This window comes from Schistocerca nitens, chromosome 4 (genome assembly GCF_023898315.1).
Source record: "Schistocerca nitens isolate TAMUIC-IGC-003100 chromosome 4, iqSchNite1.1, whole genome shotgun sequence".
Classification (NCBI taxonomy): domain Eukaryota; kingdom Metazoa; phylum Arthropoda; class Insecta; order Orthoptera; family Acrididae; genus Schistocerca; species Schistocerca nitens.
The window spans coordinates 230,003,127-230,027,326 of record NC_064617.1 but is presented as its reverse complement, the minus strand read 5'-3'; the positions used below and the strand labels follow the sequence as shown (position 1 = coordinate 230,027,326).

The 24,200-nt window shown below is 40.4% G+C and overlaps 1 protein-coding gene across 2 annotated transcripts in view; it reads right to left on the bottom strand.

The window, feature by feature from the left end:
- The window catches only part of LOC126251410 (elongator complex protein 2), an 88,956-nt gene extending 68,935 nt beyond the window's left edge, over positions 1 to 20,021 (bottom strand). The window contains exons 1-5 of one of the 2 annotated variants that reach the window (XM_049951821.1): positions 19,739 to 20,021; positions 18,650 to 18,974; positions 17,275 to 17,532; positions 16,950 to 17,198; positions 5,868 to 6,094 (exon numbers count right to left, since the gene is read on the bottom strand). In XM_049951821.1, the coding sequence (XP_049807778.1) occupies positions 5,868 to 6,094; positions 16,950 to 17,198; positions 17,275 to 17,532; positions 18,650 to 18,974; positions 19,739 to 19,876 (1,197 nt within the window). In that variant the 5' untranslated portion in view covers positions 19,877 to 20,021. Of the gene's footprint in view, positions 1 to 5,867; positions 6,095 to 16,949; positions 17,199 to 17,274; positions 17,536 to 18,649; positions 18,975 to 19,738 lie in introns of both variants that reach the window. The other variant, XM_049951820.1, reaches the window with a different exon arrangement.
- Positions 20,022 to 24,200: the final 4,179 nt, after the last annotated feature.

Genomic DNA, 24,200 nt, shown 5'->3' with positions numbered 1-24,200 from the left:
ACTTGAGTTACGCAGATCACCAAGAAAGCAGAAGGCTAGAAACATGATGAATAATTACTGTCCCATCCATTTAATAAGATACTTTAAAATTACGAGGAGATAGAATAGATTACCAGTACTTAGCTTCAGGAGGCAAAATTCTGAGTCCAGCCAACAGACGCACATAAAATCCTGCCCTTTGCAACTACTCATTACCACTCACTTCATATCCTCCACTGGTAAACCCTATAATATCAAACACAGAACAACATCCAAAACCACACATGTTGTTTGCCAACTAATATGCCTTCAGCACACGGCTTTTTACATAGAAAGATTAGCACTAAACAGGGCTCGGCGCATGATCTAACGCAGAACTGGTTGCCTGGATGACACAAAGTACAGATCTGCTGGGCATGCTCTTCAGAATTACTCAAGGGATCTTACTGCCTTCTACGCCATACACGTCATTTGGATTACGCCGCCAAGTACTAATTTCATTGAACTTAGGAATGGGAAAGTACATTCCACCATTCTCCAGGACTTAACCTCTGTTATCATCATCACTCAATTATTTACTTTTTATCCTCATCTTTCCTTTTCTCATTTTCTGTTTGGGTTTTACTTCTCCTTTTCCTCTTTTCTCCTAAACTGCACTGTTCATGTCCCATTTCATTTTTCTTTTGTCTCTCAGGACTGGTAGGTCCATAGCAAACTGGGGTGTGAGTGACCTGCTCCTCCTTTCCAACCTTCCCCAATCTATCCCCCTTCCTGATGAATAAGCAAACGGTTCCAAATGCTAGGAGGTTTTTGTGTCTATAGGTAGTACTTGGAATTTCACCTCCTGAAGGTGAGCACTGGCCAGTTATTTTGTCTCTTTGTAGTTACAGTTTTCTTTGGTGAGTTTTACTTTTGATACAATAAAAGACTCTGTGGCACTACTTCCCACAATGACATTTTGAGTTGCTGGCAGATTTACACCATTATCCAGCAACTAGTAATAGTGCTTCTACCACTGCTATTGTGACTACTGTCACTACAGTAACTCCCTCATTAGTTCACTTACTAAAGCCAACATTTCCTTTTGGAATTAACCTATTTGAAACTGTACATTGATTGCTTTTTACATCTGCTAAATTAGCCCTCCCTCATTAGTTCACTTATTAAACTCAACATTTCCTTTTGGAACCAATCTATTTAAAGCTGCACGTGACTGTTTTTCACTATTTGATAAATTATCTACCCTGGTAAACAGTCACTGCCTGCCAGATTACTTGACCACAGAATGACCTTTTGACAGTGTTCCTATTGTAGTAATCTATTACAAAATTCACAAAATCACTTTTTTTAAAAAAGTTGCTCACACTGCCACATTTCTGAAATCATGTGCATTACTGTAACAAACAGTCTTGCAAATCAACTTTATTTGGTGCTTGTCAACTTCAGTTACCATCTACCCATAAGTCTAAAATGTTGACTGGCAGGGAAGGCAATATCCTGTCACATAGCTGACTTTCTTATTAATGCCTCCTTGGCATTCTTGGATACTGGGCAGCAGTGTAAAGGCAGAAGGACCAGGTAAACTCATTCCGCAATGCCTGTCGCAAGACACAGTATAGTGGCATAGAGCACAGTCCCATAATATATGTCCCTAAGTGCCCGCACTGTCACAACTGCAAATATCATTTATCTATTATATATACAGATGTGCTTCATATGGATAATGACGAGTCAAGTAGTGGATCAAACCATCTGACGACTTACAGAATTTCAGTTTTAAAGTCTCTCCTATATTCAGGAGATATCTGTATGCACTTCTGCCTATGTTAGATGTGTTCCATTCTTTTTGACGCAGTAGTAAAATGAAGTATTGTACTTATTTTTTTAATTTTTTGCATTGGCCCCCATTCAAAGTACCCTATGCATTTATATTTACCAAATACCTTATTTCCAGAATAGCTATCAATACATAGGCTGGAATCATAGAGAGGCAATTTGCTAATCTCAGTCACACATGTCATAGTTCTCTTCTGTGAACTGTAATTAACATAATTAGCTGCACTTTACTGGCCCGAACACTGACACACCATTCCACAGGATATGGGCACCATAAAAACATGTCAGAAACTCTTGGGATTTATTCTTGACATCAAATATAACAAAAAGTTCATATGTAATGGGTCTGAAAACACTTCATTAGGGAAGGTACAAAAATGATACATTTACAAAACACAATTATGTTTATTTACTTTCTTATTTACAGCTGGTCAAAACATTTTTGCTTTTGAATAATTTCGCTCACAACTCATTACGTTCCTCCACAGCAGACCGTCAATGCACAGTATTACTGTTCGATTTTGGAGCATCACCTGCGACCAGCTTTGCAAAAGAAGTGGCGACACTTTCTGCGCAACCCAACCATCATTTTGCACAACAATGCGTAGGCACATACAGCGCAAGCTGTGGCTGCTCTGTTCAGTCGATGGGACTGGGAAGTACTGTACCATCCACCATACTCACCAGACTTAAGCCCTTGTGACTAATTTGATTATGAAGATGAAGGAACCACTTCATGGCAATCATTTCAGAACTGTTCCAGAGATTCGGCAGGCAGTAGACCACTCCATTCACACCATCAATAGAACAGGTTCTGGTAACGGTACACTACACCTTCCACATTGCTGGCAATGGTTCTACACGACACTGGTTACCCCTTTGAAGGACCATAACAGGTGCAAACATTTAACTCTTTTTGAATTGGTTGTGAATAAATAGTTGCCACTATTTAAGTTCCAACCCTCTTATGTAATAATCTAGTCCACCCTTATGATCTATCTAATCTCACACCCCTGCCACATGGGTAATATTCCCATGGAAAGTCCATGTGCTAGTCCATCCCAACAAACTCTTCTCCACTCCTGTTAAGGCTTATCCTATCCTATTACAAGCAGGACCACCTGTAAAAACTGTTACGTCACATACCAGTTCTGCTGCAATTTCTGCATGTCATTTATGTGAGCACTATCACCAACTAGCTGTTCACAAGAACAAATGGTTGCTGCCAAACTGCAGCCAAAAGCAGAGTAGACCACCTTGTGGCAGAACACATGGCTAAGTACAACATGTAGAATTTCAATAGGGGGCTTGACAACCCATGACATCTGAGCCCTTCCCTCTAACACTCACTTCTGAGACACACTTAGGTGGGAATTATCATTGCAACACATCACACTTTGCAAATACAGCAGAGATGTACACATTCCACCTGTAACCTGCCCATGCTTGCCTGTTAGCCAGGCAGACAAGCTGCCACATGTTACCAGCTGAATGGGCAAGCTGCTTTACCCCCATCCAAGCCAAGCTATGCCCAATCCAAGTATGCAACAGGTATCTTGCTTGCCTGCCTGTCTGTCTTACCACTGCGCTACACTATGTAGCAGTTTATTCCGTATACTTTCCTAGTAGTGTTATGAGCAGTTTGGAAGCAAATGAAAAATCTTATTTCATCCGAGTATCACAAGATGAGGCTCAATATATATTCATTTTACATATCTGTAAGTCAGAAAATAGTGTATTTTATTGGTCCGGTCCCCCCCCCCACCCCCCCCCCCTTTCTCAGCATATTCCGGACTTGTTTGCTTATTTCGATTTGAATGGTTTTCTTTGCAACGTCACCTTCTTTCGACTAGTGCTGGCTGTTGTTAGTTCCTACCATCATCAAGTCACCTCTAGTATATGTTTTCTGTAGTGCGCAGAACCATCTCTGCAACACCAACTGAACTAAGATTTTTGAAGTCGAGTTTCTGTAACCTTAGTGTGTTTCAGCCAAACAAGGCACAAGTTCTACAGTTTTTAATTACATTTCCAGGCTGTGTACATTGCAAGTTTGCTGAATTCATTCTAAGTGGCCAAAATAGTTCATTCTAAATTCCCCAAATGCATTTTAGCAAAACAAAGTTCATTTTTCATATTATGTTAATCTAAAAAGAACATGTTAGAAAGAAGAAACTTTTCTATCATGCTAATGTAAGCTTTCTTCACACTATGTTGCACACCATCCCAATATGGTTGTTAATATCCACTGAGCCATATATTTCCTACTTCAGTTGATATTAGCCCTAAATTTAGAAAGCCAATGTATTGCTAAATGGCTTCAACTCCTTTGCATACATTTCCATACCCTTGTCAGCTGCTTGTCTTTGTCCTCTTTCAGAATATTTATGGAATGAGGAAACTGTTGGTCAAATTTACAGACATGTCATAACATGCTCAAGGGTCATGAATAAGGGTTCAGTAATTATTTACACAGTTTAGATTTTGAGACACCTACCAATTTTTTGAAGTGGCCTCAAACATATGAAAACTTTTCCCCTGCTGGACTTGGGTTGCGATTCATGACTGGTATACACTTCCCAATTCTTAATTTCTCCTCACTCCCCTTTAAGTGTAGTTTGCTCGTTTTGCTGCTCTCATCATTATGATAAATGAGCTGCAGTGAAAGCACCTATGCAAACATATAGTTGGCTAGTCATGCTGGGTTGAAGGTACTACCTGTTGTCATGTGCAATAGGGTGAATGGGTCCTGTGAAGTTTGCCAGGCTTGCGGAAACCCAAGTTGGCCTGCTTTGATGACTGTGCTTCAATACACTTGCACTCTTGTGTCTCTGTTGTGGCGGCTGGCTGTTTTAATGGTTGTGGTGGAGATAGGGGCACACGGGCTGGAAGGAGAATTTGTGCATATTTGAAATACTACCAGTTGGTGGTACAGTGCTCAGTTAATATTCACTTCAGCAGCTTCCTGTTAAGACTGTTGCATGATATGCTGCATGCATCCTGATTAAGAAGTAAAATTTTTATTGCGAATTGCACTGTCTTCAATGGAAAGAGGAAATGTTGAGGTATAGGTAGCAGACAATGGCCTCATAATACACTCTGCTGCCTGTTCAGGAGACATAGAACGTCTGAAGAAATGAGCCTCTCAATAACTAAACCCTAGCGCCAAGTAGTGATAGCACCCTAAAGCACCTGGATACATAAAATTATGCAACTTAACATGGAGCTGTGAAAAATGGCCGGTAAGAGACTTTTGATCAAAGTCTTCATTGGCGAAACGATAAAGTAGGAGCATATTGCCACATTACTACAGTGACTTCTTGTAAGGTTAACTAAATGCTTATTATACTATTTGGTGAGTGGGCATCTTTACTCCTAAAACATTTTTGTTCTACCTGAACTTTCCTACCACATAAATCATGATTTGACACCAATTTTCTACATCTCTTAAATTTCCCCTGGAACAGAACAGGAAAAGTATCAAAGTAACGTAACTGATACTATTATTTATTAAAATTTTCCTTCCTGGTGTGATGTAGCAAAACAATGGCTCATCTGCTCTGAAAGAAATGTTCTCTAATGTTAGTTTTGTTTAATGTGAAGCTAGAGAAAATTCCTGTCATTTATTGGTTTCAGAGGAAGTTGGATTTTTATCTTAGCTTTGCACTAAATATTTAAACTACTTTTAATCATAACATTTAACAAAATATAACAAAACATATATTTCATCACAAACCAGGCAATTTTTGTTGTATGTACTGTGGCATACTAAAATATAAAAGTAATTAACACTGAGACACACAGAGAAAGGAACTGAAATTTCATGGAATGATCCCTCTGTCATTTGACTTCACATAACACAATTTCCCACCTAAATTAGAGCAGAATTATTTTTAGACCAGTTTTCCTAAACACCATTATACATTACTCAAACTTTTAATAATTTGTTCTGAAGTTTATGATGGTTACCCCCTTCAATATGGATGAGTTGGAGCAATTAAAAGACCAACACACATACAAAAAAACATTGAAGATATCAGGAAAGCAGCACATACCTCTTCTGACTGATGCCATATGTGAAATGCACCTTGATAACCATGACCCATAATGCTACGGCCCTCTGGTCCAAACATGCCTCCATAGAATCCAAGGGAGTTTCCACCCAGTTCTCCAACTCGAACTTCCTCTGTCCACAAACCAGACTGTGCATCAAATGCCCACAAAACCATAGTCTTGTCAAGGGATGACGAAAGCATTCGCAATGGCTGATGATTTTTACTTTCTGTAACAAAGCATATTGTACAGAAGCCCATTATTACGAACACTTAACCTGTAATATAACATCTAAGATGGTATAAAATGTTATGAAACAGACCTTTGTAACACAAATAAAATAATCTTTTAAGACATACACAAAACTGTGTCCCTGCAAAATTTTCACTCTTTCTTCATGCATCTGATTCACTGTTACATTTTCCTTCAACTGTTGTCAGTGATAAATTACGGGGAAATTTCAGTTAAGCTCTTTTTTTTCTAATGCCATTAATGAAACTAACATGGCAAAATTTATAACACATTCCCATGTCTAAATTAAAACTGCTTGAAATACAAGAAATATATAACATCTGTGACAGAGAAGCTTTGAGTTTTGCTATCTGTAGCTGTGCTATGTCACTATGGAAACCGAGTATCTGACACAACATTACTGTCGACTGCTGTGGCACCACTACACAGTTGGTGCCTGTCACCTGGAGTGCCCTCTGATGAGGCAACGCCAGAATAAGCCGACCTAGGGCCAGCCAGAGCAAGTTGTAATTCAGTCACTGTGTTCACATAGAGAAAGTGTGTGCCAGTTGGATTACTAGTTTGGTTATAGCTTGGTCTCTATGAGTAACGGATTGGACTTAATTGCTTAGTTAAAGATAGGTTGCACCACTCTGGGAAGCACTCTGTAATATATATCTATTTGTCCAATAAATTGATACAAATCTCCACTGGTTGTGTGTGTACATCATGTATATAATGGCAATGATGCAGAACCTGTGGCATGTGCAAACCAGACTTGATCATTTTTGTTATTAGGCGAGGGTGTCGGTTTTCAATCACGGAGGAATTGCAACAAGAGCTGATGCCAACTACATGGAGTTATCAAGAGCTAATAGCCATAAAGTTATGGACCATACGCGGATTAGCAAATGCAACAGGTATGTCTCCCATGCCACATGTATGTACGTATTTTCCACCCTTTAACGAACCAAGTGAACGGTGGGATGCATACCGCTAATGACTGTAGTTACATTTTTTGGTTTGCCAATTTCTGACAGGGAAAGACAAAATGTAAAGTTCTTGCCAGGAAATCCTGAACTGTACCATCTAACAGAGAAACTAGAAACACTAATGAATCCGGAGCAGGGGGGGGGGGCAGTTGCTTATAACATTTCCTTTATTACAAAAACATTTTTTAAAATAAAGAAGCACGATACTGCACCAAAACTGGGGCCGCAATAAATCTAATTCAGACTGGCCACCAACCTACACAAATTAAGTTGGAATTGTAATTCTGAATGTCTGCACAGGCAGAACTAAGCTGTCTCTCTAATTAAGGATACTATAGCGTCTTACTCCAGATTAAGGAGGGAGATAACATGCACTGAGAAACCAGATCCTTCTCTGACAGAAGCAATGTGAATAGCTAAAGCCTATTAAGCTGCCCCCACAGCTCGTGAGTTTGTTTATAACAGAAGATGAAGTCATTCCTCCAGCACTGATCATGCAGGACACACCCCACCTCTAGCATGGTTCTCACCTTAGTGATAGGACAAGTGACTGCTTTTAACAACCAACTGGTCAGTCAACTGTTTCTTTGTTCAGTTGGTGCCTTCAGTTGAATGAAACTAGTATCTGTGGCCACATCAGTTAGCTATACAAATGTTTCTCACTCACTCTGCAGGTTTGAATGGTTTCACATTAATGTGAGAAAACCAACTAACAAGTCTCTGACAGCTACATCAGTTGCATGAAATTTTTCACACAGTCTCTGGATTTGAGCGATTTCACTTACATATTTTTTTTAGTCTTTTCCCGTATGTAGCAGCAGCCTTGGGGTCAGGTGCATGGCACTGAAACTCTCAGTCTCCTGCTGCTGTCAGCAGCACAGCCAGCATGAGGTGGCAGACCAGCAGCCTGGGCTGCAACTGCACCTGGACCGCCTGTTGTGCCTCGCAGTAGCAGGCCGTGCCCTCATGGTGGCTCTACCCTGAGCGACAGCATGAGGCCGACATATAGTGCGCAGCATGCACACAGAATCTGGAGGGGGTAGATTCAAAAATGTGGCCACAGAGACTAGTTTCATTCAACTGAAGAAACCAAGTGAACAAAAAAACCAGTGATTGACCAGCTGGTTGTTAAAAGCAGTCACTTGTCCTATCACTAAGGTGAGAACCCTGCCAGAGGTGGGGCGTGTCATACACGATCAGTGCTGGAGGAATGACTGCCATGACATCATCTTCTGTCATAAACAAACTCAGAGCTGTAGGGGCAGTTTAATAGGCTTTCACTAATCACATTGCTTCTGTCAGAGAAGGATCTGATTTCTCAGTGCATGTTATCTCCCTCCTCAATCTGGAGTAAGATGCACCTATAGTAATATAATCAGTGGGTATCTTCACATTTTTTTCTGTAATATGGAATGCAAACAATCACTAAAATTCAGCAGTGTTCCTTTCTCCTTCCCATACTCCCAAGGAAACTTCTATGGTTAACTTTGAGCCCCCAATGATACATCAGCTTCATTAGCTACATGTTAACTGCATATGGAACAACTTAATAATTGGCAACTTAATAATCAGTTTTAAATTAAGAAGAATTAGCCTATTTGGCACATAATTAAATGAACATGTATTATGCTCTTTTCAACCTTTGTGTACCCCTCTGAGATGTCTTTACGTACCCCACGGTAAGGTTATCGTATGGGGATATGCATACTTTGGTTATACACTATTGGTTTACTTCACGAAATAAAAGTACTACATACTACCAGTTTTTGTCAGAAGAATGAATAGATAGCTCAGTCATCTAAAACACTAAAGAATTGTTTCAGCAAAAGACCAATAAATGATTTAAGTGACAGAAAAAACTACAAATTGGCTTCGCCTGAACAGAAAGAGTGAACAATTCGGCATCTGTCACTGTACAAATGTGCAAATGGTTACTTAACAGAAAAATTTGAACAGTTGACATTGTCTGTGGCTACAGTTAGCCAGTAGAGTAACATAATACTAATGCTGTACAACAGTTCCTGCATATTACTTAGCCTACATTATATGATACCCAGTCTTAACTCATCTGTACGCCGAGGTTTAGGCTTGTCAGGCTTTGTAATTTAAAAGAGTACTGCTAAAGCTGTAGATTACATTATTATTTATTAGCACTTGAAGTCTAAGTTGTATAACAATATAATTTGAAACTGTTGCCGATTGTCAATATTATGTTACTTCAGGAATTAACAAGATATGTATATGTATCTCCATATATCGTCTTATGCACAGCATATGATCAAATTATCTTATACTTAACGAGTGGATTAAACTCTATTTATTTATTTATTCAATTACTTATTTCTGACATAACCTCATAGCTGCAAGTACCATACAGGATGATGGGTTTTATGCAGCCTGCAATGCCTTCAAACACCACGAGCAAGATTTTCGTATTCTATCGCTCACAACACTCAAACTATTACTCCTGCAGAAAAAATTAAAAGGACCTTTTTGTAGGACATTTAATGTAGTTAAATTTTGTACTGGGATATGTTTTCACTGAAGGGCATAGATTTCAAGTTATTCCAGAAAAATGCATCTGAAGGCTACTTTTGCACATTTTTGTTGAATAATTCAAAAACTATGACCTCTAGCAAAAACGCACTCTAGAATAAAATTTAACTCCTTAAATTTCCTACAAAAAGGTCCTTTTAATTTTTTCTGCAGGAGTAATAGTTTGAGTGTTGTGAGCGATAGAACACGAAAATCTTGCTCGCGCTATTTGAAGGTGTTGCGGGTTGCATAAAACCCAGCAGCAGGGGGCCGCTGAATCACCATGCATAAATAATGTATTTACATGTTTTTTGGCTGATTGGTTTATTCAGAGAAGAGGATCAACCAGTGAGATCATCGGGCCCATGATCTAGGACGGCAGAAATCACAGGAGGAACAGCACAAACAGCGCAGTCCAGTCAAGATGACGGGATAACGTGCAAACAAAGAGGAAAATCAGACATTGGGGCAGCGAGAAGAGGAAAGCACAGGAGTGGGGTGGGTGGAAATGCGGAGTGCACAGTGGTGCCCCAGAAACGCTGCATGCTGTGGGAGCACCAGCACTGACACTGGCCCACCCCAACACCCACACAATACCATTATCATGATACAATAGGGACAACACCAGAGGAAGAAGACAAAAAAACGGGGGAGGGGGGGGGGGGGGGGGGGAGAAGCGCAACAGACCAGGCAAAATGTAGGGAAAAGGAAGGGAGAAGCTGGCAGGTGTGGAGGCAGGATCAAGGCCTTCATTAACTGAGGAACGCAAACTCCAGAGTGGCATTTAAGGACTTATACCTGAGAGTAAAAACAATTGTCACGAAGAAAACCGACGACAATCATACCACATGAGGGTCATCCACTAACACCCGAGACAAGAAGGAAGGTAGGAGGTCATACTTCGTGCAAAGGGCCAACAGGCAGGAGCTGTCCAGCAAAATACATATCACCCTGAGAGGAGCTCCACAATTACAAAAGGGGGGAGGAGGGTGGCTCATTGTGGAGTAAAAAATGATGGGTCAACCTTATGGCCACTAAGAAGATGGCTGAGAATGGTAGATTCCAATCGGGAGACGCAGACAGAGAACATCACATGATGGGAGTGTCCTTGATAGTGCAAAGTTTACTAGACAGGGGTGTAACCTCCCAAGAGTCAGCCCACAATTGAGCAAAAATGCATTTGTTGTAATGCCACAAATCTGCCCCTGGAGAGCTCACAAAGAAAGAGGAGGGGGGCAGGTGGATTCCCTCCCTCCCTCCCCCCCCCCCCCAGCCCAATAGTCAGCAAGTTCATTACCTGGGATCCTGGGATACCTACATGGCCAAGAACCCAAAGGAAATCAACTGAACACGCAGCATCACCAACATCAATCAGAAGGTCATGGAAGGCAGAAACCAAGGAACGGTGGGAAAAACTCCATGCGATAGCCTGAAGGCCACTCACTGAGTCCACACATAACAAACTCAAGTGAGTAAGGACAGTTTAATGAAGCAGAGGGGCTGATAGATGGTCATCAGTTCTGCAGTAAACACCCCACATGTGGCAGGCAAGAGGTAGCATTCTGTATCAACAAAAGATGTGAAGGCATATCCCACATGATTGGCATATTTACAGCCATTGGCATAAAAAACAATGGCACCCTGAAACTCCTGTAAGAGTGTTCGGAACAAACAACAGAACACCATTCGAGCAATGGAGGTTTTCTGACCCCCGGAAGATATCCGTCCGAATCCGTGGCCAAGGAACTAACAAAGGGTGGGTGATCGGCAGAGAACATGTGGAAGAGAACAAGGAGGAGAGAGGGAAGTCATGGCTGAGAGAAGCGAGGTGGAGCCCAACTGGTAAATGCACGTGAGAGTTGGCAGGTGACAACCCCATGCCATGAAAAGACTAGCAGGACTGAGCAGGGGAAGAATGGATAGTGATGGCGTAGGAAACCAGGAGCTGGGAGCACCAAACCGAAAGGGGAGGGATGCCAGAGTCAACCAGAAGACTATCAACAGGGACAGTACAAAAAGCTCCTGTGGCTATACAGATACCAATGTGGTGAACCAGGTCCAAGAGGAGCAAAGTAGAATGGACAGTTGATCCATAAACATGACAACTATAATCCAGATGAGACACAATGAATGCCCAGTAAAGGTGATGAAGGGTCGAACAATCCACACCTCAAGAGGTGTGGGCAAGGAAGTGAAGAACATTGAGTTTACGAAAACAGCCAACCTTCAGATGATGGATATGGGGCAACCAAACAAGATTGTTGTTCAAAATAAGACTGAAGAAACGAAACTGTGGACCACAGTCAGATGCTGGGCTTCAAGGCAAACCCCTAGATCAGGATGGACCATAGTACAAGGACAGAAATGCACCACCCTCAAATGAAAACTGTGAGAGAGTGTCCATGTGGATACACGCCGGATGGCACTCTGGAGCTGTCGTTCTGCACAGGCCACTGCACAGGGGCTAGGCCACCAAATACAGAAATCATGCAAATACAGAGAAGAGAAGAGGTGACCAGTGGTCCAGCAGAGGCCATAAGTCCATTAATAGCGATGAAAAAAAGTTAAATACGGAGTCCTGGGAAACACTATTCTCCTGGTTCTATGGAGAGCTGAGAACGGTTCCCAACACATGTGACAAGATGGTGGCACTGAGAAAAGGCCTGCTGAATTAATTGTGGTTTCCAATCGAAGTAGATGATCGATCAGAGATCATCCCACCCAGAAGCCACACTGGTAAGGAGAGAAAAGTTCCCATGATTCAAGGACCCAATTGACCCGACAAGTCATCATCCGGTCTAGTAACTTGCAGGGGATATTAGTCAGGATGACTTGCTGGTAAACATCAAGGGATGACGGATCCTTGCCAGGTTTACAGACAGGAACCACAATTCTTTCTCTCCACTGAGAGAGGAAAATGTCTTGGAGCCAAATGTCGTTAAACACCAGAAGGAGATATTGGTGTTGTAGCAATTGGTTTTGGATGGAATCATGGTCATGAGCTGAATTGTGGGAGAAGAGGTGTCCACAAAAGGTTCCCATTCATTAAAAGATTCATTGTAGGATTACACCTGAAAAGGGGTGAAAAAGCAGGAAGCTTCAGCCTGCTGTTTCCAGAGGTGGAAGGCAGCTGGATGGCAGGCTGATGCCAACACCATAGCAAAATGAATCCTGAGGTGTTCCATGAGAACTAATGGATCTGTACAAAGGCCACGGGAATGGGCACGGCCCGGAAAGAAAGACTGCTGCTGACAACCTTGGAGTGTGGAGAGTGTAGCCCACACCATGACGAAGGGGCCAAAGAACTTAGAGAGGAGATAAAGCCTTCGCGAAACACCCATTTACTCCATTTCATTAAGTAGTGGGCTTTGGCGTGAAGACATTTATAGGTAGTAAGACCGGCGAAGGATGGCTGCAGCTAAAGACATTGCAAGGCTCGATGATGACCATGGACAGCAATGGCAATGGCTGTGCTCCACCACGGAACTGGCTAAAGGTGAATGGAGCCTGAGAGATGCTGAGGGGAAAGGTCTCGGAAGTGAGCCCCCATCACTAGTGGGCACCGAAGAATGGGGGCACTTCTTTGGCTGGGGAGGTGGAGTGGCATCTGGAGGGAAGGGCGTGGCAATCACTGGGGAGAGGGAGAGGAGAGGGGGACGGATCTAGGGTAAGGAAGAGGGAGGAGGAGGAAAGATGCTACAGAGGCAAAAGTAGACGTCATCGACACAGAATGAACTCTTATCATATTTCTGATGATCCTCAATGTAAGATAAACGATCCAGGCACTTATAAATTTGTATCTTCTTTTCTTTCTTATACGCTGGGCAATCTGGTGAGCATTGAGAGTGATGGTCATGACAATTAATACACATGGGTGGTGGAACACAAGGGCTCTCCTCAGGGAGTGGGTGTCCACAGTCACCACACAGAGGGTCTGATGAGTGGTGGGATGTACGGCTTGATGTCACACTGATAAAACATAATCTTGACCTTCTCTGGAAGGCTACCTCCTTCAAAAGCCAGAAAAAAGGTGCTGGTATCAATGTGATTGTCCTTACAACCTTTCTGAACATGCTGAACAAAAGGAATTGCGGATTGTTACAGATTGGCCCAAGTTCTTCATCAGTTTGAAGGATGAGGTCCCTATGAAAAATGACTCACTGAACCATATTCAGCAACCAGTGAGGTTCTGAGCTCAAACATAATGATTCATCTAGAACACATCGACCTCCTCAATGCCACCCAGCATGGATTTCGTAAACATCAATCCTGTGAAACCCAACTCGCACTTTTCTCACATAACATATTGAAAGCTTTGGATCAAAGCAACAAGGTAGATGTAGTGTTTCTTGGTTCCCGAAAAGAAACCGCACCAACGTTTACTGTCAAATGTATGATCATCTGGGGTATCAAGTTAAACTGTGAGGATTTTTTGTTAGAGGGGACACAGCATGTTATCTTGGATGGAGAGTCGCCATGAGATGTATAAGTAACTTTGGGTGTACCCCTAAGGAAGTGTGTTGGGACCCTGGCTGTTCATGTTGTATATCAATGACCTTGCAGACAATGTTAATAGAAAAATCAAGCTTTTTGCAGATGATGAAGGTATCTATAGTGAAGTACCATCTGAGAGAAGCTGCATAAATATTCAGTCAGATCTTGATAAGATTTCAACTTGGTGCAGACACTGACAACTTGCTCTAAATGTCAGAAAACGAAGAAATGAAGTATAATATGACTATAATATCAATGAGTCACTCTTGGAATTGGCCAACTCATACAAATACCTGGGTTTTACACTCTCTACGGATATGAAATGGGATGATCACACAGGTTTAGTTGTGGTGGTAAACTTTGGTTTATTGGTAGAATAATGGGGAAGTGCAATTAGTCTACGAAAGAGATTATTTACAAATCACTCGTGCGACTGGTTCTAGAATATTGCTCAAGTGTGTGGGGCCCATACCAGACAGGACTAAGCAGGCATATTGAACGTTTACAGAGAAGGGCAGCACAAATGGTCACAGGCTAACCCATGGGAGTGTGTCAGAGATACTGAAGGAACTGAACTGGCAGACTATTCAAGACAGATGTAACCTATCCCAAGAAAGTCTGTTAACAAAGTTTCATGAACCTGCTTCAAATTATTATTCTAGGGATGTACTACAACCCCCGACATATCGCTCACATAGAGATCATGAGGATAAGATCAGATTAATTACTGCGCACACAGAGGCATTCAAACAGTCATTCTCCCTGTGCTCCATGTGTGAATGGAACAGGAGGAAATACTAATAACTGGTACGATGGAACATACTCTCTGCGGATGTGGAAGATGGTTGCAAACAGTGAAGTACTGTAACTGGCCACAATAGGGTGAATGGCAAGAAGTATAACAGAAAAAAGAATTGATTTACAGCCTCACAACAGAACATTAGACCTGAGTGTTAAGAGTAGCAATGTCATTAGCACATGAAATTTAGCGGATAACGGTCATAGCTTCTCAAAAGTTAGTTTAAATGGCATTCACATGCAGAAGGGTCCACCAACTGCTTCTGCTGATCCACAATTGGCACTCCAAATTACACATCTTCCACACAAAATTGCACATGCTTTTGCATAACATTACACTAATTAGACTTTTACCTTAGGTAACTTAGTACAAAATAGATCATATGCCTTTGAGTGGTTTACGTCTATAGTAAGGGCTGTGCCAGACAAAGCTTTTTTTCTTCTATGATAAACAGATAGGCAACATGTTAGTTTCAGTAACCAATGTCATTATTTTTTATGTTGAAATTAAAACCACATTGTATTCTTCAAAAAATATATGCGGTTGCTTTGGGTCATGAAAGGATGTCACAATTTTTTTTCTGTCATTGAAGGACGTGGTAACAGGTTGACCAGTAAAATTGCTCAAGGTCCAGATTAGTTTGGAGGGTTAACACTTCTGTTATGAGGTAACAAAGCCAATGAACATGATACCACAATAAAAGTATTAGTTACAATTAATGAACAGTGTAAGCAATAATTTCAGCTATATATTATGTGCCACAAAAATATTTTTTGACAGTATCACAAAATGGATAGATTGATACTCACTATATAGCAGAGATGTTGAGTTGCAAATAGTCACAACAAAAAGTCTACTAAATACGTAAGATCTCGGTCAGAAGGCTTTCTTCTGAAATAAACAATACAAACACACGTTCACACTAATGCAGCTCACATGCACATGACCACTGTGTCTGGCTGCTGAGGCCAGACTACGACCAACTGTGCACGATGGGAGAAGCAATCTGGATGGTAGGGGTAAAGAGGAGGCTGGGGTGGGGAGGGAGAGCAGGGCATGGGTAGCGGATGGTAAGGTACTGCTTGTGGGGACATACAGGAATGAGGTGGAGAGAGGGTAGGACAGCTAGGTTCAGTTGGAAGGTAAGATGGAGGCCGGGGGGAGGGGGGGGGGGGGGGAGTTGAAGGAAAGGAGAGAAGCAAAAACACTTTGGGTGTGCTTGTGGAATAGAAGGATTCTTCCCACCAACACTAGCTTTTCTGAATTGCACAGGTGGAAAATCTCCCTGCAATATATTCTATGTTCCTGTAACCCTCCTGGCCTCAACCTTTGTTAGTCATTGTCCTTCACCCACCTATTCCCTTCCCTGTTCTCACTCCAGTACCACACAGCCTTCTATTCTACAACCACCCACCCCCACCCATACCCTGCTCTCCCTCCTCCTCCCCACCCCAGCCTCCTCCTTACTCCCACCACCTACAATGCTCCTCCCATCACGTGCAGTTGCTCAGTCTGGCCTCAGCAGCCAGAGACAGTGGACAGGCGTGTATGTATATGTATATATATATGTGTGTGTGTGTGTGTGTGTGTGTGTTTTGTCTATTTCAGAAGACAGCCTTCCTGCCAAAAGCTTCCATGTTTAGTTTTCTTTTTGTTGCACCAGTCTGCAACTCAATATCTCCACTATATGGTGGGTAGCAATCTATCCTCATCATAACATTGTCATTGTTCCATCCTGGATATTCCAAAAAATATTTTTGTATTGACAAATATCTTGTAAACTTTTGGGATATGATCACTGTTTTCCACAAATACATAGTATGTTCCAGGACTTAATGTAACTGCTTCGATAATTTGCTATAAAACACATTGTCTCCCTGTTGCTCGTCCATATGATACTTACAGTTGACTGTTGACATTGCCTCAGTTTTCATCACACCTTATAAATGTACACTCCCAAAACTACTCAACCAAATTAATGCAGTAGTACTGCCCTTGTTCTAGACTTTTATTGGACTTTAGCTTAAGCATACCTGAATTAATAACAGGATGCCACCGGACACTGTAAACCCAACCTTCATGCCCTGGTAACACTGATTCTACTGCCCAAACGAACCAGTGACCTTTAATTTCAAATACATGTTCTTCGGCATGAATATCTTCTGATGATGGCAGTTCACTAACTGGACTTTGTAACTGTGATCCACATTCACGAGCAGATATTCTCCATAGCCGAACAAATGTATCTTGTGAACAGCTTGCTAGAAGCACATCTCCAGAATCTGGAAACCAAATAGTACAAGAACTAAGGCCACTGACGAGAGAATGCGAGTAAATTTGTGTAAGAAAACTAGTTACCTTCAATAGCAAAATCAAGGCTTCTCACCCAGTCATCATGGCCAATTAAACTGTCTACTTTGACAAAATGTGACTGTAATGTTTCATTTTCTTTAGGACTTATACAGATCTCTTCATACTGTTTGTCAGCAAATAGATGAATCTTGGTGTCATCAGTAGCACAAGCAATAAGAATGTCTGATGTGGATGGCAAAATACATATGCGTGCACACAAACAGAATCCAGAACCAAAATTCACTGTCTGTGAGCACACAGCTGCTACTGCGAATAGAATAAACTGTTTACATCCATTGGTAAATATCTAACATTACATTACACTAAAGAAATAAATAAATGGGGTCAATGGAAGAGTTCGATTTCACCTGTCTGCTTTGATCCGTGATATAAGGGTGTTGTGGTGTGTGACGTCATTACAGCACGGAGTTTATGAGTTGGTTGTGTTTGTAGATGTCGTCTTGATGTGTTTGATGGGGCCCTCTGGTGGTGGTGGTGGTGGTGGTGGTGGTGTTGTGTGTGTGTGTGTGTGTGTGTGTGTGTGTGTGTGTGTGTGTGTGTGTGTGTGTGTGTGACCGCGTGCGCGCTTGTGCTGGGGGTAATATGTTGTATTGGGTTCATTTGAGCCTTGGTGTTGGGTGTGTGAAGCAATGGCAGTGTTTGTAGTTTGGGACGTAAGGTTTGGAAGTTCTTTCAGTGGGTTACAAATTAATTTTTTTGTTTATGTGTTTGGCATTTTTGTTAGGTGTTATTGGTCTGCTGTTTGTGGTGCAGTAAGATGTTTAATTTATTGTATGGCTTTTGTTGTTAGGTATGGATATGACGATGAAATATCACAGTGCTATGTTGCGGTCAGACATGGAGTACATGTTGTCCATTGTTAAATTCCTCCAGTTATTTGGATTGATTGCTGTGATTGTGAAGTGTAATATTTGTCATGAGAACATGACGCCGACCACAATTCCGTCATCTCGGACCAGGTACAGGTAAATGTGGCGATGTAGGTGTGTAAGTTCTTTTTTTGTGTGTGTTTATTCTTCTCAAGTTTGATGTTTGTGTATTTATGGTCTATTGAATATGTTTTAATTTATGTAAGGATGTTTGATATTTAGATTTTTGAGGTGTTGTGGTTTTGGTTTTATTTTTCGTAGTTGTATGTGTTGGTTTTTTGCTCTCAATAGCAATCTCCTGCATTTTTGGAGGGAGATGTTATTTTCTTATTTATATGTATTTTTCTGTTTGTATGTAGTGGCATTAGTGGCATCATAGGCACCGTATTGGATACGCTTCCAACAGCCATTTCCGATATATTGATGATGTCATGGGTCAAAGCAGATGGGTGGAATTGGACACTCCTGTAATCCAGATAAATGAGTACTACCTTCAGCTTTCTTCCTTCGCCATATCTTCAAAGAGGAGTCTGCAGACGCAGTAACAACAATAAGTGGTTGCTTGCATATTTGATGGTCAGTGTTCGATAAATATATACCATCAGCAAATGTCACAGCACTATTATGTCCTTCAAGAACACTTGATACGTAAAATCCACCCATGTCATCCGCACTCCATAAGACAGCGGTGCCATCAGAAGATGCAGAGACAAATTCTGTCTCTGGTGAACAATTTCCTGTCTTGATCCACTGAACTGCATTTACCCTTCCTTTGTGGTGGCACAGTACCTTCAAAATCTTACCAGCATCCGCATACTGTAAAATCCACATGCAGAAGCTGTAAGTTTAAACATCTTTGAAGCCACACACTTATTACTACTGTTGTCCACATGGAAACACATTAATAATATTGGTGTCACTTAACTAAAACAAGTAGAACTCCATAAAAAGTTCAACCATTCCTTAAGCTCAAGCTCATCAAGCAATTCTGATGATATCACCACAAGCAAAAATCGCTTTTTCCATCTAAATCTGAAGGGGGGTGCTTCAAGTCATGAAGACTGATATCCGAGTCACAAGAAACCTACAACTAGTACCAATTACATTACATTGAAATCTTTCCATAGTTTCTGATTCTTAAGCACATAAACATCTCAAATTATCAACTACTGCAGAGATACTATAAGTGATACGTGCTATAGGCCTACATATATTATTAACAGGTGATAATTCTGCTATTAAAATTTGTTTGAATAAACATTCTTTGTAAGAGACTTTCATTTTTTTTCTTCATTCTCTTCAATGTGCTGGGCACGTAACTTTTTCAGTTATTACTAATTCTGTGATCTTTACTAGGCTTCTAGGAACCTTGAATACTTAACAGATTCAGAGCAATAACAATCTCGGTCCTTAAAATGAAAGAAATACAGTTGGCGGCCAGCAACAGAAATTGGTGGATGCGTGAATTTGTTTTAGGTAGACGCCACGGCGAACGAGAAATGAACGCCTTGTATATCATTAAAACCATATACTATTATTTTCGTAACTGAAACAGGACGTCCCACGTTTGGTGTACATACCTTCGGGTCATAAATAGCAACCGCGTTGCACGCTCCGAAACATATTAACCCATTACGCCCCCAATCTGAAGAATGTGGAGTCCGATTACATGAGCACGATATGTATAAGTCGTTATTACCGCTATTACGGCGCAGCATGTTTATGAGTAAAAGCAACACATTCACCGGCACATCAGATCGTCACAACAAATCAATACCATAACACAACACATTGCCCAGAAACCAGAGATACATCAAGACCCCGTGGTGGTGTCTGCTACAGCCCGGTCCACACGCAACGATCTGTCTGCGCAAATGTGATGTGTGCAGACATTTGCGCAGACAGATCGTTGCGTGTGGACGGGCCTTACGGAGACATTAGATTCAACTCGGTGAAGGGCTGCTACAGTTTGACAGCTGTAGCGACACGTGTGTCCCGAGCAGTGAGGAAGCAGACACTCGTATGCGTCGTAGGTGTGTTCCATGCGTTATTAAATTACTAAGAGACATGAATTATTGTGAAATATATGCAAAAACAGTCGAATCACAGTGACTCAATGACATAAGCTACAAACTTACTCACGAATAACTACTTTCGAATATGTGTATATTTGTAGTTAATTCCGTTGAGAGCAAGAGAATATAAACACATATTTCATACATGAGAAACATACGTGTTTCTGTTGTTGTCTGTTGTTATTATCATAGGCATTTTATATGGAGGCTAATGTTTCGCCCTATCTTATACTTCACTCGACATTTTGGTACACAAACACTTTTGTAAATGTAAATACTTTAGCTTCAAAACCAAATGCATTCAAAATTCTTGACGTTTGTGGCTCAGATTTCGCAACAATCGTGAAATTGGTTTCTTCTGTATTGGGAAACAGTTTTATTGCTTTTAACGATTTATTATCACGACTGTGTGGTTTTCCTCAAACTACAATTTTGGTGGCATATTTGGCACGTTAAATAATTTAGGTATTACGTTCCATATACGTTTCCTAGGTTCCATATTCACTTATTTTGCTGAAAGTGTAGCGAACAAAAAAGAAACTGTTTTGTTGAGTGGACATATGTCTTTTTGCTGAACGATAGGTGTTCTGGTATTTACTAGCAATTCTTTGTTATTAAAAGAAAATTACATTGTTCAGTAAATGTCTGTATGTTACAAGAAAATAGTAAATAAACTATCCTGTACTGAACTGTTTCCTCCCAGGGCCATTATGAAACTAAATAATAACAAATTTGGTGTCATTGTTTCGTTATTATTGATTAATGGGCACTAAATACGCTCCTTACGGTAAAAGCTAACCTATAAATCAACATAAATGTTAGCATTCGCACTCATCCGATACCGTATGCAGAAGTGTCGTTTGCTGGCCGCTTGCAGCGCTGCTATCGCTGTGGCAAACAAAAACCAGACGGAGTGTTGCGACTGCTATGCTAGACCGTGGTTTAGACCTTTTCTGAGTGGGGTGAGCCTCCTGTGAAACTATCATCCATCTTGAGTTTGCGGAAAGATATCAATGCAGTGAGCTACAATCTCACGAATTCACTTCGAAGTTGGCACTTTCATGATTCCAGCTAAGGAATGTTTTTGCAATAGTAATTTACAGATCAGAAATAATGTGACTGGTTGCTGTTTTCAATACCTAATTATTTCCTAGCATTAAAGTAATGTGTGGATGGTGAAGTTATGTTCTTTCCAGAAATGGCCTTCAAATACGCAATCATCGTATGTGCCTCATTAGTGTTAAACACTTGAAAGGGGTTGATTGGCTGTCTACCAGTGGATAAGTCATATATTCTCTCATCATGTTTGATTTGACCTGTTTACTGACTTCATTTTAATTGATAAGTTTAATAATTTGAGGACCACAAATGTGTCATAATTCTGTCTCGTTATACACATATATAAAATTATATGTGCTTTGTACATCAAAATAGTACATGTGGTAGCTGTCATCATAACAATTTTCTGAAACTGTAAAAAGGTTACCATACACAGTATTGTTGCGACTGTGTGGGGTGTGGTCAAGTGGGGGTGGGGGGTGCCACAGGGATCATTGTTGGGGACACTCAAGTTCCTTATTTATATAAATGATATACCCTCAAGTATTTCGGGTAATTCTAAAATATTTCACTTTGATAATGACACTAGCTTGGTAGTAAAGGATTTTGTGTGCAACACTGGCTCAGTTTAAAATAATGTAGTTCATAGCTTGTAGAAAATAAACTAACGCTAAATCACAGTAAGATTCAGCTTCTAGAGTTTCTAACACACAGTTCAACAAAACCTGACATTTTAATTTCACAGAATGGGCATATGATTAGTGAAACTGAACAGTTCAAATATCGAGGTGTTCAGATAGTTAGTAAACTGTCATGGAAAGCCCATTGTCAGGATCTTGTTCAAAGACTTAATGTCTGTATCTGAAGTGAGTGATCGTTCGACACGAAAATTAGTCCACTTTCCTTATTTTCATTCGATTATGTCATATGGTATTATATTTTGGGGTAACTCTTCCCATTCTAAAAGGATATTTTCGGCTCAGAAACAGGCGGTTCAGGCAATAAGTGGTGTAAGTTCACGAACCTCTTGTCGACCCCCGTTCTCCTGTTTGGGTATCTTGACATTGGTCTCTCAATATATATACTCCTTACTGTCATTTCTTGTTAACGATATTAGCTTTTTCCCAAGAATAAGCAGCTTTCACTCAGTTAACACTCGGCAGAAATCAAATCTGCGTTTGGATCAGAGTTCCTTAATTCTTGTACAGAAAGGTGTGCAGTATACTGTTGCATCCATTTTCACTAAGCTACCACGAGCTTAGCGGTAGTCCACACACTTTCAAATCTAAACTGAAGAGTTTCCCCATAGGTCACTCCTACTGTGATGAGGAGTTCCTTGAAAAATTAAGCTGACTCTTGTATTGTTAATTGCATTTACTTAAGCTTATGGCTTGACTTTTTTCGGATTCATTAACATTTTATTTTTATCTGTTATTACTTTTGTTGTAAGTTCATGTACTGACACGTTTCATGACCTTGGAGATTTGCTCCTCAATTTTGGTCCTACAGAACTTGATGTGTAAATAAAAATAAATGAAAATAGCTGTTGTAGCAATTCTTGCTCACAAATTAAAGCAGCAACTCATGTCTTCAATTCGTAGATTCATGGCAAATTTGGAAATTATTCTTGCCTTTCCTTTCTTTGAAAGTGAGAACCTACCAATTTCATACTCATTATTTACATACATTAATTTTGTATTATAAAAACCACTTAACAATAAGATGCCCCAATGGTAAACATGTGGTGTTTGCATAAAGTACGTTCTAATTTGTGCGAAAAATTACAATTCACTGCGAGAAAAATGAACTTCTTCCTTTACACATTTGGAAGTGACTGAAACAAATTAGGAAAAACAGCTTTAGTACACTCCTGTACCAGTACAAGAGTACATTTCATCTTCATACATATAAAGCGTTCTTGTTTGAAAAATAAATCTTCTAAAATAACTAGTTTGTAAATTTTTCTTTTATACTTTACTGTCAGCTGAGACTTAGTAATGTTTTGTTATTTTTCAAATACATCAATCTTTTTTGTACTTTTTATTTTGAGTGTACATAACGTCAATTATTAGAGAACATACTTTCTTTAAATGTGTGAGGTCCCAGCATATTTTAGAAAAGTGAATGGAAAAAACATTAGATGTAGCAGGATGCGATCCAGTGGTGACTGTTTTACAGTTGATGGTCATGAAGACTTCAATAGCAATTATGTTTTCGGTTTATATGTATTGATAACAGATTATACCAACAGCAACCTATAAAATATGTCTTCTCCCCCTTCTGAAAATTCGATACAACTATTACAACCGATAGATGTCCACGATGATGGAACTGTGTATGTACATGTCCATGGCCAATGTTAACTACATGTCTAAGCGCACGTAAGTGTGACATCAGTGTATTAGTGTTAGCTAATGGCCAACACAAACGCATGCTTTGTCAAAAATTTCATCTAACACCTTTGAGCAATCAACTTCACTGGAGCTATTTCATGATAGTAAACTTTTTCGTTATAGTTCAGAAATGGGTGCCAAATAGTTAACAACAGCATATGTTGGTGGCGAGTACATTGATTGAAAAGAAAGCGAAATTGAAATGATTGTGGGTGAAACTGTGGCTAATGAGAGGAGGAGCTCGAAGTGTTGACCAGAATTTGCTTCTTGAGTTACAGTGTGAGGACATAAAGAACAACGAAAATTATCTATAAACTGGAGAACAAACATCTCGATTTGAGCTCCTGAAAGTGGCCCCTCATATTTGCATACTTGATACTCATTAGAGAAATGCCTTTGAACAGATCTCTTTTGTCCAACGTCATATAAAATACTTACATAACTATTTGTTCTCGATCATGAGAATAAATTCCCATAAAGTATTGTGCAAATCGTGGAAAAATACGTAACTGTGC